The sequence below is a fragment of the Erithacus rubecula genome (genome assembly GCF_903797595.1).
Source record: "Erithacus rubecula genome assembly, chromosome: 3".
NCBI lineage: Eukaryota > Metazoa > Chordata > Aves > Passeriformes > Muscicapidae > Erithacus > Erithacus rubecula.
The window spans coordinates 4,981,818-4,996,063 of record NC_136689.1 but is presented as its reverse complement, the minus strand read 5'-3'; the positions used below and the strand labels follow the sequence as shown (position 1 = coordinate 4,996,063).

The window sequence follows — 14,246 nt, the reverse complement described above, 5'->3', positions numbered from 1 at the left end:
ACACATTTTAATATTATATTAGCAGCTTCCACAGACTCCCAGTCCACGGGGGGGTCACAGGGAGTCAAGGGCACAGAGTTTGGGAGCAGAGTTTCACCCAGGACTGGTGGAGCTTCCTATAGCAAGGAGAAACTGGAATAAACTGAGCTGGAATAAAGGCTGCTCCTCTCTTTCTAAAATTTTAAATTTTTTAAATTTTTTTTTTCATTCCTAAAAGTACATTATTTAAGATAACCTGGGAGAATCCACTGGATCAGGCTGGGAGCAGACAGACCTGAGCAGCACCATTCCGAGGCAGGCACTACCCAGCACAAATTGCTTGTTTTAATTAACCCCGAGGTGAATTAATAGCAGAGCCCTGAAAACAAGAAATTCTGCCTGAGACAAAGCAAAAATCATCCTTGGATAATCATATAAACCCTAAAACCAGCCAGAATATCCACTAAATGCCTGCTGCTGCACACACCTGAGAGCGATGCCTTGTGAGTCTGTCTCAGGGATAAGGAGAGACCTCCTCCCTGGAATGGGCAACAGCATATGCTTTATGCAGCCAGGGATTTCATCAAATTAACCTGCTTGTTCAAATTAGAGGGGAGGGAACAGCAGGCAAAAAAAAAAAAAAAAAAAAAAAAGAAGGAGAAAAAAAGAAAAGGCATCTGAATGGAAGCACAGCAGCTGAGCTGAAAGCTCTGGCTACTTATTTAAATAAGCAGTTCCAGCTAATGCAGGCTCCTGGTGCTTTCAAATAGCTTTTTGTGTGCCCCAGAAACACCTGTCTTGCCCTGTCTAATTGTGCCTTTAAAAAAAATTATAATAGAGGAAATAGTGCTTGGATTGCTGTGAGTGACTCTTTTCAATCCAGCCTGGCTTCTCCTGTCTTTGCTGCCCAGGATAGGATCACTCAAAGATCTCTTCACTGCCCAGTTTCTTTAAGAGACAAGCCTGAAGTTACAAGTTTCTCCCTTTGATTTGAAAAGGTACAAAATTCAATCTTTACCCCAGATGCAAGGTGGAAAACCCACAGGGAAAAGGGACTTTGCAAACAAACTGAAATACATGGACCTTCTTTTGGCTCTCTGAAATATGGCTGGGAAAAGGGAGATTGTAATGAGGTTGGTATCTCTTTCAGCATCCACCCTTTCTGAGCAGACTTATTGTCATTTCATTTTTTAAAATATCCCTTTGTCCTTTCATTCTGACACTGCATTTTCTGCCATACAGACGCCAAACTGTATGATTGCACCTGCCAATCCAGAAATTGCACATTATGAAAGAAAGGCACAAAGTTAAAGGAAAGTCTGAAAAATAGGACATAGAGAGACACTAAGGTGACCTGAATTCCCATCTCTGCTCCCTGTTTCCTTGAATCACAGCCCTCAAGTTCAGGTAAAAACTGCAAACTCCTTAAGGCTGCTCTGGGGTTGGTCCATGGCCTGGAGGGGAAAACATGTCTGGGAATGAGCTATCAAAGGGCTTCCCTCTCTGCAGCAGTTCATTACTGCTCCTGGAGTGCTCTCATGAATTATAACATGATGGGCTACACGAGTGCCTGGATTAATTATAAACAAAAATTACCTCCTGGAAAGCCCAGTGCCTCTTCCTATTACTCAGGTTTAAAAACTCGTTTACTTCACCCACTTCTCATTTTTAATTTCCGTTTCTCCAGGACTTTTCCACCCTCTTTTAATTTTTTTCCTCCATCTACTACTCAGACTAAGGCTATAAAATTCTGTTAATATTCCATGTTCTCAGCTTGTCTCCAGGTCCTCCTGTCCAAGCTTTTCAAGGCACCATTTCCTTTTGAGGGGGCAGCCTTGTTGCAAACAGCATGTGTCACTCTTGTTGGGTTAAATGCTTTTAAATAAATCATTCCTGCATCCTAATTGCTTCCTGGCGGTTTCCAGAAGAACCTCTTTATGTCTTGCTGTTCTCTTAATCTGTCACCTCCCCTACACCTGCTCCGGCTTTTCTAACAGCTCCAGTCAATTCCCAGGGCAGATGGCTGAGAATCAAGAATTAAACCTCAGCTAATTTCCCAGGGCTGTGAGCTCTCACCCAGCGAGGCAGCAAACTGACTTATTGATCTGCAGTTTTCTCCCCCTCACCATTTACAAATGGATTTTCAGCTTGTCTCAATTCACCTTTTTACTGAAAACAGGCACCTTTGCCACACCTGGAAATCCTGTTTGTTAGCACTGGGTAGTGATCACAGAATCAGCTGAGATCACAGATCTGCTGAGTCAGAAGGGATGCACAAAGATGATGGAATCCAACTCCTGGCCCTGCACAGAACACCCCAAAAGAAACACCTTGTTCCTGAGAGCATTGTCCAACCTCTGCCAGGCTTGGTGCTGTGACCAAGGCAGCCTGCTGGGGATTCCTGTGAATTTTGGGGATCAGATGATGTAAATCCATCAGACAAAGCTTGGCTGAGTCCCAAGGGCTCCCTCTGCAGTGGTTGTGCAGGTGCAGATGCCTTGAAAAGTCTGGTTTCTGTTATGACTTAGAGCAAAACAATTTCTTCATCATCAACTGCATTCTGCTTCTCATCCAGGTGCTGTGTGGAGACAGCCTGGACTTAGGGCAGCTGGAGAGGAAAGACATTCTCCCCTTAAAAAGATCTTCAAAGCACCTCATGGTTCATCCCAGGGAACCTTCTGATGCTGGATGCTGCATCAGGAGTAGACTTGACTATTATTTATTATGTGAGGACATAATGCCAGGGTGATTAGTGACAGAACATTTCCCTGGGGCTCAGCCCCATGGACTCTGCTGCATTTCCATCCCAGCTGGTGGGAGTTGAGGTGCTGAGGTAAAGCCAAGTTTCCTTCTGGATGGGATTAGGATCAACCCTACTTAGATATGACATAATGAAAACAGCAACAAAAGAAAAAAAAAACAAAACACACCAACAAAAGCCCCAAACCAAAACCCCAAAACAAACAAAACAAGCCAAACCAAAGAAGCAAGCAAGCAAGCAAACAAAGAAACAAAGAAACAAAAAAAAAAGAGAAAAAAAAAAAAAGAAAAATTTGTTTGTATTGCTTCCTCAAAGTGCTGCTCTGGAATTGCTTGCTTCCCTAAAGTGTTTATTTAATCAGATGTTCCAAATCAATATGAAAAAAATATCAAATTGTTGTGTGAAACATGACAGTTTTAGCTTGAAAATCAGCTCAGTTTTGTTGGGCTCTTGCACCTGATTGAACCTGAATTGTACTGAATGTGTCCATATTGTATTAAATGTGCCAGAATGGAGAGGTGCTCTGAAGAGCTGCAGGATCCCTGACTTTAAAGGTAGTGGTACAGGTAGGAGTACATACCAAAAGTAGGAATTTAAAACTTCATTTGCCTTGGCACAAACATCCCAAGGTCATCCATACCAGGGTCTGCACAGTCTCTACACCACCAAGGCACAGCATTCAAATTTCATTCCAATTCCTTTCATCTCTCCCTCACTAATAAAGAATCTCCATCCCTTTGCAGGCTGCTTCTATCTCTTCATTTCTTCCTTTCCCCTTTTCCTCAGGAGGAGTCTCTTGAGCTGCTCCTGAACATCCTGCATAGTGGGAAGATGGTTTTTTTGGCAGAAAGTTGGGGTTTCAAAGGTGCTGGTCATCAGAGAGAGGAGCTGTGGGACAATCCCCCATCCTCCTCTGTCCCTGGAGAGTTTGTGGGACTCTGGACTGTTAAATGCAGTCAGTGTGTCTCTCCCAACTCAGCTCTTCCATGCAAGGAGAACATCCCTGTGTATGGAATTTGGATTCACTCCTAGTAATGGTAAGGGCCAAGCAAGCTGCATGCAAGAACTCCAGGATTTCATTAATTATTCTCATTTAAAGCATAGTCTTCTAAAAAAGGGCACTGAGAACTGCTCCATTTTTAAATAACATTGAGAAATAAAAATGTTTGGTAAATCTAGCTCAGCGAAATCTGAGTGGAGATGGGTTTTTCAACAGCACTTTTGTAAGTTGAAAATCTGCTTCAGCAATTGAAATTCATCAGCATTTTCAGTAATTATTTATCTCCCAACCACTTTGCAAGGTGCAGGCAGATGGTGAACTGAGCTTGCTGTGGACTTTTCTCCTCACCTCCATTTTCCACCCCTTTTCCTGCAGCTGCAGCATGTTTGGTCCTGCTGAGCTTTGTCTGAAACTCAGCCTGAGCTTCCTCTTGGCAAAGCCTGGCTTCTCCCCTTTTAGCATCCATGTGGTAGTGAACATGAGGTGCAAACCAAGATAAGACCAGACATGTGGATGTTTTTGCATGTGCTGTGTTGAGATAAAGTGTGGGGTGGCAGAAGGGAGATTTACAGCCTCGGCTGACCTGCTAACACACATTAAAACCACTTATCTTCATCTACATTTTTTTTTCTTTACACTTATCCTGAATTAACCAATATGTATTAAAAGAGCATTTTTTCTCTTCTTTATTTTTTTATTTTTTCCTTCAAAACCAGGCTTCCTGGATTCTGGAGGGGGATTCTCTCTCCTATTGGTTATCTGGGAAAATGTGCACTGAGACAACTTCAAAAATCCCACATGTGTATTTGCTTTGAGGAACTGAGGAAAAGCTAAAAATCAAAAACTGAGCTCTGAAGTTATAATACCCTGTTGTACCCATGGACTTCTGACAACTCACAAGGAACACTAATAAGTTCTCTCTAAAGATGCTGCTCCAAGTGACAAGACATATTATCTTTAATTTGCCTTGGCTGTGTTTTTGTCATTCTGCTCCTGTGTGCTTTTCTGAGCAGAAACAAGACAAAATTCACATGCTCATAGGGTAATGTCCCAAGAATACAAATTGGATTTCAGTGCTGTTTGGGAACGACTCATTACAGCAGATTGTGTAATTACTGGTACAGCAAACAGAAATCACCTTGTTAATCAACAGGGAATACAGATGGAAAAAAAAACAATTAAAGTAATCATAAGCCATCAATATTTACTTCACACAGCAAGTTTTTAATTGTCACTTAAAGACAATCCGACACAAGGGCATAATTTAATTCAATTCAATTTTAACTAGAGAGAGAAAGACTGTTTCAAAATGTTCATCTCAGTTTCAAGGATTATTAGCTGTTTCTTTACTTGTCTGACAGTGAAGTATTTGAAGCAGAAATCTTAGAGCAAGTGCTTTCCAGGAACTATTTTGGAAAATGCAATACCTTTGTTTTTGTATAAGTGCTCAGGGAAAGTGATGATGCATTTAATGCCTGAACATCCACGAGCAGATCTCATACAAGCACACAGGGAATCTGGCAGCAAACAGGAAATTTGGAAAGCTTCTCAGTGGGGAATACAGACCTCTAGTTACCAACTCAGCAACTCCAGACAAACACCAGAAACTTGCTGTGTTAGAACCACTCACAAAAGTTACTGAGGAGAGTGAAAAATACATATAATTTCATTTTTATAAAAGCATCTACACAATCCTACCTAGTGGATTTGTTGAATAACTTTTGAGATGCCTGGCCTTTATTCTTGAGCTGTGCTTGAGCTATTTTGTAGATCTACTAGCCAAAACTCTTGTGAGCACCTGCCTCCATAGCAGGGGAGATGGAAAAGGGATGGAAAGAATAATCTTCCTGGTGAAACTAGTGGGGCATCAGGGCATAAACTGAGAATTAGAAATGTTTTCCCCTCCCTGCTGCAGGACAGTGCAAGGACCAGACATTGCTGGAGATGGCTGGAGGAAAAGGAGGCTGCCAGCATCCCTAACAAAGCAACTGCTTAAGAAAATAGCTTTCTCCACTGTGAAGACTTGAAAGACAGGATAATCCTGGAAAGAATTGGTGGAGAAACCCTCATCTCCCCTCATCCCTGAAATCAGAACACGACAATCAGGCTGGGCTTTTGTGAGCCTGATTGGGACTAATGTTTTGTCAATTAAATTGAACACAAAAGCTGCAATGGAGATGGTGGATTTATGATAATGGACTTTTGTGGAGTGATGACATTAGTCCTGGTTTAAGAGGATTTCTCTGTGAATGCCATAGGCAATGAAACTTGGCTGTGACTTTTTTCCTGAGCATTCTGTTCTACCCAAGGAGTTGGGAGTTCACACCTCTTTCCCATGAGCTTGTCTGGGGTTCCAGCCTCTCACCTCTGCCTCCAGTGCATGAGCAGTGAGTGAAGAAGCTGCTGACTGCAACACCTCCAGACTCTGAATGATGCTAAGCCCAGACTGATGTCTTTCCCAAACTGACCATGCAATGGAATAATCCACCCGCTGTCAGCAGAGACTGGGACACAGCTCAGAATTAATTGGCTGAAGCTCAAGCTAGATAAGCTCAAGATAATATTTATAGGTCAGAGGAAACAATTGAAAGGAACATCAAGCATGACACCAGCATGCACAGCTGGGGGAGTTTCTGCTCCTTGTTTCAAAGCCCAGCTCTGTCTGTTCTGCAGGACAGCCCTGGTGGAGAGCAGCTCCCACAAATATTCACTTTGGGTGCCTCCATCCCTGGCTAAATTCAGACTCCTCGTTTAATCTGCTTTGTCCAAAGAGATTTTGATTGCATGGATGCTCAGAAAATATCAGTTCTTTGTGGAAATGCTTGCCTATGCATCCTAGGAAAGAGGATTGTGCCTAAATGCCACTCCTGATGGTGATAGTGATGTCTGTCTGCACAGATATACTGCAGTCTCTGCCTTTCCCTGATGTGAAAAGAGCTGTGGTTGAGTGTCCACCACTGCAGCTCATGAGCACAGAGAGCTGATATTTGCAGTCTAGGAGGGTGTTACTTTTAGCATACAGTTCTTTTTTGCAGGGTAACTTGTATAGATGTACATTGGTGTTGTTTGTTCAGTATGCCCAGCTTCCAGCAGATATCTAAGGCATCTTTCCCAAGTGCCCTGAGCTGAAATGAGCCTACATTTTGTGGTTTAATTAACCCTTTCTCTTTCCTCCCAAAGAAATCTGTAGCAGAGCTGTTGAAAGGACATGATTGCATTGCAATGTATGTGAAGGCACTCTCTGCTACACTAGCACACTTCCTTGAGAGGCTGAGAAGCCCATTACCAGAGATCATCCTTTAGGGATTCTACATCCAGCAAAAATAGCTCAGTTTGTGGATTATTCTGTGTTTTTGGTGCTTAGGCATTGCAGAACAGAATTTTCTTTAGTAATCCACAACTGTCAGATGGAGTCTCTGCTGTTCCACTGGCTCAAATCAATGTCAAAGGTCTTTCATAAGGCAGGATATGTTAAAAAAAATTTCACCAGCAATATTCTTTTATACCCTCTGGGTTCAAAACCCATTTAGAAATAGTGAATACTTGCAAATTTTGAGCTGGTTTTATGAATAATTCAAAACAGAAAATAGATTCAAAGTTGCATTTGTACAATGAGAAAACACAGATGAGAGATGGTTTCACATGTCCAATCAAAAATCGACCACCACAGCTTGAATTTTGAATACTGATACCAAACCACTAATGAATAATTTGCAGATCAGGAATTTTTAAGTGAATAATTTTAAACAAATAAATTTGAGAAAATCAGACAAGTGGTTCATCTGCTTCTTTTGGAGCAGCTAATTCATCCATTCACTCCCTTCTGCAGCTCAGTTGCAGTGATTTGGTTCTCAAAGGCCCAGAAAGAAAATGGAAATTGAAATAAAAAGTGTGCTGGAAAAATTATAGGATATTACTCTTCCAATTCAGAGTGGCAGGGTTAGCAATAGGGTAGGAGAAAAGCATCTGTTAAACCTGCTAAAAATATAGTACCAGGTTCTCAAAATCTGCTCTGGGAAAATATTTTTGAGAAAAAAAATAGTGCAGGGGGAAAAGATTTATTCATGGAGAACCCTAAAGACCAAGTGATGGCCTAGAGACAATCAGCAACCAAAAAAACTCAAGGGTGGAACTGCTTTTTGGTGGGACTGGGAGCTTGCAAAATGAACATTTGAATGTGGGTTGAGAAAATAAAACATTCTGGGTCAGTAAGAAGGCTCTGGGACTGATTTTCTGGGGGCAAGGGTAGTCCCAGGGCTGGTGTCCCCCCCTGTTTTATTCCAAAGGTGTTCAGATGAGAAGGGGAAGGTGAAGCCCCTTTCCCAGGCCATCTGTGGCTGCTTCTCCAATCTGTCATTATAAACTCCACCATTAAAAGGCAAACATGCAGCTAATTTGCATTTGGGCTTTGTGTTCTCCTGTGGCTCCTGTTCCAAGAGGGGTTTTCACACAGGGGACAGAATTTAGCTTAGTTTTTGGTTTGCTCTCTTTGGTCTTAGTGAGGGTGTTATTTCACAAGTGTGGAACTAATTTCAAACTGCAACTGAGTTCCAAACTGCCTCAGTGGATTGATCCTGCACACTGTTGCTCCCATCAGGAAGACCTCTACTTATGGTTGTGACAATATTCATCCTTCATCCAGCCCTTCTAGTCTTCAGAAACTCACTGGAACAGTAACTCCAACAACAAATTCCTGGAAACCCATCCAGTACTTTAGGTGAGTCCTATTAATCCCATTTTGGAGATGGAGAAACCAGAAAAGAAAAGCTATGACACCTAAATCACAGAACAGTTTTCAGAGCTGGGCTTTAACTTAGGAACTGGCAGATTCCAATTTTGTGGTTAAATAATTAAACCAGGCCTTCCTCTTCTGCTGGGGCTAATCTGAGAAAAATGAGTGCCTTTCCTTTAAAAGGTTTCTAAGCATATATGCAAAGAAGAATTTATGACCTACAATTTATGTAAAGAATTTCCTTTTCATAAATCAATTTATTAAAGCTCTGGACAAGTTTCCAAAGGCTCTGATCCAGCAGTGCACTTAAACATGTCCATAACTTGAAACAAGCAAATTGCCCCATTGAAGTGCTCTCCTGGGCTGGGGCCAAAGGATTTGCAGTTCTTCCCTCGAGTCAAGGTTCAGATGTAAAATGGGGAAAAATAATTTCTATGAAGTTTAATAAATTACATAATCATGGCAAAGCTCTGCCAGCCTCCCACATTAATACCTCAAGCTAATAAGAAATGGCCTCAGGAGGTAATTGCCTCCTTATTGATACACTGAGATGAAATGTTAGACTTCATCTGGAGAACCTGGTGTTGCTGACTTTTCCCAAATTTGGCAGATCCCACATCAATTCAAAGTGAATTTTTGGAGGAGCCAAATCTGGTACTAGCAACACTCCTGGGGCAGGATCTTCCTTTTGTTCAGACTCCTCAGGACTATCCTTGCATTAGGAGAAGTAAGTATGGCAGTATTTCAAGGATTTGGAGTATTTTGCAATGTTTTGTAGTAGAGAAGACACTTTGCCAAGAGGACTTTTCACACCTTCTTCTGGACTCCTGCACTGGTAAATATTTGGGGGCCAGTACTGAACATCCTGTTACACACTGCTGGCAGCCTCTCTGGGGAGCCCTGCCAGGGACAGCTCCTCTAATCTGCTGAAACTTGTGTGCCCAGGGCAGGGCAGGCTGAGGTAACTGCACCTTGTGCCAGCTGGGAGTGTGGAATGAGATGTTAAATGCTGAAAGAAAGGGAGAATTCCTGGGGATGGGAAGGGGATGACACAGGGTGACACATCCACGTCACAACTGAAGGTCCTGTTTGCTTTGGGGGTGCACATTGCACATCCAAACCTCCTCTGAGCTCTGCCTGGGGTTGATGCTCAGGATCAGGGTGACAGCTGCCATTTCACTGATTCAGAGCTGCCAGACTTAACTGCCCTTTCCCACCCACTGCAAAGTCCAACGTGAGAAGGGTTCCAAAATCATACTCACATCTACAATGAGGAAATCTAGCCAGCACCAGGCATTGGTGAAATACTTCTTGAAGCCATAAGCCACCCACTTCAGGAGCATCTCCAAGACAAAGATGTAAGTGAATACTTTGTCAGCATATTCCAGCATGGTTTTTATGTTTTTTCTATCTTCAAGGTAAATATCTTCAAAGGCCTGGAAGAACAAAGGATTGGTTAATAACTGCTCCTGAGCCCTGTTGGAAAGCATGGGTGTGGCCCTGCAGGTCTATATTTGATAAAATATCACATACAGCCTGTGATTTCTGATACAGTTTAATATCACAATTCCAAAGATTGTTCAGGCACAAACAAACTCTTCAGCTTTCCCCTACAGAGGACACAGCTTGGCTGTCTCTCTCCAGCCTCTACTGGCTGGACTGGCTGGACATCCTTTGAGTGTAGGAAGAATTTCTGCACCCTAATTTTGGAGTGTGGACCCATGAGCTGAGTGCCACCCCAAAATGCCCAGATTTATCTTGCCTCATCTCCTGCTGGCTGTGCCAATGCTACCCAGGCACCTCAGATGTCCCAGGGCACAGAATGTCTATATTTAGGATGCAGAATATGACCCTTGCATTTAGCCAAATAGATCTTATTGGTAATGATGACAAATTGGGTTATTAACCTGCCTGTGTTATGGAGTACTGGAGTTCCCTGGCTTCTGTTCAGCCATCACATTTCAGGTGGCTACAGCTCTCTGCCTCAAGAAATGCTCATTATTATTCACTTAGCAGAACAATAATGTTTTAAAGGTCAAGGTATCTATCTCCCCATCTCATCTGTCTTTCCAACTAATCTCATGCACAGCATTATGAAAAGAGTTTCAGTATCTATATCAAACACGAGCAACTGAATAACCCCTTTAAAATATTTAAGATCTAAACCAATATGCCTCCCAAAAGAAGGAAAATAAAGATGCCTCATAATTTAGCCTTCACTTTATGATGCATGTCAAATAAAAGGCAGGATCCTGGTGTCAGGTTTGCCAATGTGCAACCTGCTTTGGGGCTTCTAAGCTAAATTATGGTCTGCTTCCCCAGCTACTTTTGCCACTGCTGTTTCACAAGCTGCTCCCAAGTAACCTGGATAACCCAATCTGTCACATATTACCCTCATCCCATCGTGTGACCCAGAGCACTTGGCAGCAAGAAACACAATTCGAGAGGGTCTGTGCTAATCATCTGAATTATCTGCATTTACATATTTCCAGATCTGTAACTATTTTCTGAGAAGCTTCAAAAAGTTAGCAAACACCCAGTGCCTGGAGATACAAGAAGTGTGGTCCTTGTCACTCAGGCAGTCACACTGCTCTTTTGCCTGCCAGGGAACAGTAATTAAACTGACAAGAAAGCTTTGGCAGCCTGTGCCAAAGCTTGTCCATTTGTCCCCACACTTTGGGGTGACGTTTTCGCTGCAGCCCTGTCTCCTATCTTGCCTTCAAAAATGATATTTCAAGGGTGTGAAAGAGCTGTTGGAGAAAGCCTGAAAACAATGCACAGATTGGAGTTTATCACTTCTCCTAGGGGCTCGCTCACTCTGTCAGATGACTTGCTGTACTTTGCAATTACTGCAAAAATAACAACAAACCATTTAAAGTGATTTCCTCCTCTCCCTCCTTTGCTCTCCCTACTTTCTATTAACTTGTCCAAAAGTACATTGTGTTTTGTCTACTAAAAGCACTGTGAGTCAGGAAGCAGCTTATTAAGGGATGAAAAATGTGCTACCTGGACAATGCTGTATTTCTGAACACGCTGTGGATATTACCCAAATGGCAAAATTCTGGTGCTTTGCATTTTTTCATGGTGACAATGGATGAAAATTCTGCCGTATAAAATATGAAGAAGGGTTGGGTTTTTTGTTTTTTTGGTTTTTTTTTTTTTTCTGCTTTGCTTTGTCTGTTTAAAAAGAGTTAAGTAGGATACCTGCAATGTTATCCAAAATTACTATTAAAAAGTAAGCTTCCAGTTTGGATGCTTATGACTTAAAATCTTAAGAAAGGTTTTTGGATCTTCTGCAGTAAGCTAAAGATGAATTTTGATGGTTCAACCACATACATATATATGTATTGGCTTGAAGATATATATATAGCTCTTCTCCCTTCTGAACTTAAGGTGTCCCAGGGATGCAGCCAGATGAGCTCAGTTTTTTGGAAGAGAGCAACCAGAATAACAGGAAAAAAATGTGTGTGTTGCCTCCAACATCTCCAGTCCAAATACTGAAGTGCAGTGCTGATATGTGAGAAAATGCAGGATAATTTGCCCTTATACAGAACTGCATTGGCTAAATTGAAAGTCACAAAAGCTAAATGAATGCATGCAATTTAAATTAAATGAGCTTTATATTGCAGTCTTCAGTTATCTAAGGCACTTTTAATTACACACGTAAGGAAGTGTATTCATCTAAAGCACATTATAGCAAGCGACATTCCTCCTCTAAAATGTGTTCAAAAATTAACATTCTGATGCTCAAGCTGGTGCAAAAACTGTCAGAGTCCATTCATTTCAGCAAAGCTGTGACAACTTTCAGAAGCCTACTATTTACCCAAGTTTTTCAGCCTCTTATTTTTCATAATAAAATAAAACCCCCTGGGTTACATTTCAACCCATCCTGGTGGACCAGGAGGACAGTCCATTTTCTTCCCTTTTTTGCGTCAACATTTGTGTATTTCCACCTTCCCCTCTCCCTTCAGAGACTTTCTTTGAGCTACACAAACCCAATACTTCTGTGTTTTCCTCTTTTTTTAGGCCACTGATAATTTGTGTTGCTCTTCTCTGGAGTTTCTTCAATTAGCCCGTGTCTTTCCCGAAGTGCAGTGCCCAGAGCTGCAGCCAGTGCTCCAGCTGAGGCCTCCTTGATGCCAGCTGGGGTGGAAGAACAGGATAATTTGTACAGCCCACTGGGGTGTTGGGCTTTTGTGCAGGGCTGTGATGGACTTTATTCTGTTTGTTGCCTGCTCCCTCTCCAGTTCTTTTTAGTAAACCTGTTCCCTTATATCCATCCTTCATCACACCTTTCTGCCTGTGACTATTCCCAGTGAGGTGAAGCAGGAACCTTTCTAAAATTATATTTGCTTTACTACTTAAGGCAGATTCATCCACTTGGCTGAAGTCAATCCTGAGCTCTGGAAATGCATGGACAACCTGTCCAAACATGGCCCTGCTTGCACATTTAATAAGTGTATCTCTTTATTGCAAAGGAGATGACCAGTGGGCACCAGACTAGAGCCTGGAGAACTCTTGATGCACATCTGCTCTAGGTCAGGATAAAAAACCTGGGAGAAATCCCACCAACTCCAGCCACATTCCTGACATGCAAAAGTGAAATATAAATACATCCCTGTGAAGAACCCAGGGCTGAAAGTGCACAGAGGATAATTCCAGAATGCAGGGGGATCTCAGGAGGAGAGAATCCCCTGTCAGAGTCCTGGGCAATGGCCAACCAGTGTCCATAGCACTGATTCAGTGCCCTCTGTGTCTTTTATAATTTTGATTTGCTGGTTATAGAATGTGCTAAAAAAAAAAAAAAAAACAACAAAAAAACCCAAAACAAACAAAGAGAAGAAAAGACAAAAACAAAGCCAACCCTGGAGCAAAATGCAAGCCTCCAGATGGGAACTCTCATGGAAAAGCTGCTATGGGATATTGAAGCAGCAATTCTGACAAACTTCCTTACACAGACTTCCTCAAGGATTTTCTTTTCAAAACATGTGCAAGTCAGAATTCTATGTCACAGCAGAAGAAAGTTCCCCACCATATGGTAAAGGCAGGTGAAATCAGAAAAGCTGACAACCTGTTTAGCCCCAGACTAAATGCTTTGCTTTGAGAAATTGCCCCTTAGGGTTCATAAAATCCTAGAGACAGCTAAACTGGAGAACACTGGAGACCCATGTCCACTTTAAACCAGTTAGGAAATGCTGTCACATTTACCAGGGCTCCACTGCTCAGCAGGATCATGAAGATGATGAATGTTTCAAACCAGTTGTGCTCCACGATTCTGTAGCAGGTCTTTCGCAGCCTCCACCAGATTTTGCCTGGAAATTTTGTGATGTCCACTGAACAGCATGGGAAGAATCTCACACAGACTGTAAGAAATTAAACAAAAACAATGGAATTGTTAAAAAAAAAACCCACTTAATTCTTCAAGCTGCAATATGAAGCTGCTAAGGAAGATTTCTTTTAGCAATAGACTGCTGCATAGAATCTTTCCTCCCTCTTGTTTCTCACAAAACCTCTCTGCTCTGCCTTCCATTCCCCACTCTCACTCCTCTATTAAAAAACATTCAAAATCACTAAAAACGTGTCCCAGGGAGTCCTCCCAATGATTTTTGTAATACAGAATATATTGGCCATGAGTCACCAATGCCCTAGGTCACCAAAAAGTGTTAGCTGAGCTCAGGCAGCACTTCTGATCAGGACTAATAACTCTAGGAGGTTATTAGTGATAGCTTCCACATCCTTTTGAATGGAGGAAGGTTATTTTCTTGCTAGTACAA

The 14,246-nt window shown here is 42.1% G+C and overlaps 1 protein-coding gene across 1 annotated transcript in view; it reads right to left on the bottom strand.

The window, feature by feature from the left end:
• LOC306799988 (sodium channel protein type 5 subunit alpha-like) overlaps window positions 1–14,246 on the bottom strand; it is a 210,369-nt gene that overhangs the window by 28,041 nt on the left and 168,082 nt on the right. The window contains 2 exon segments of the mRNA XM_079301701.1: window positions 9,735–9,908; window positions 13,681–13,835. Coding sequence (XP_079157827.1) covers window positions 9,735–9,908; window positions 13,681–13,835 — 329 coding nt within the window.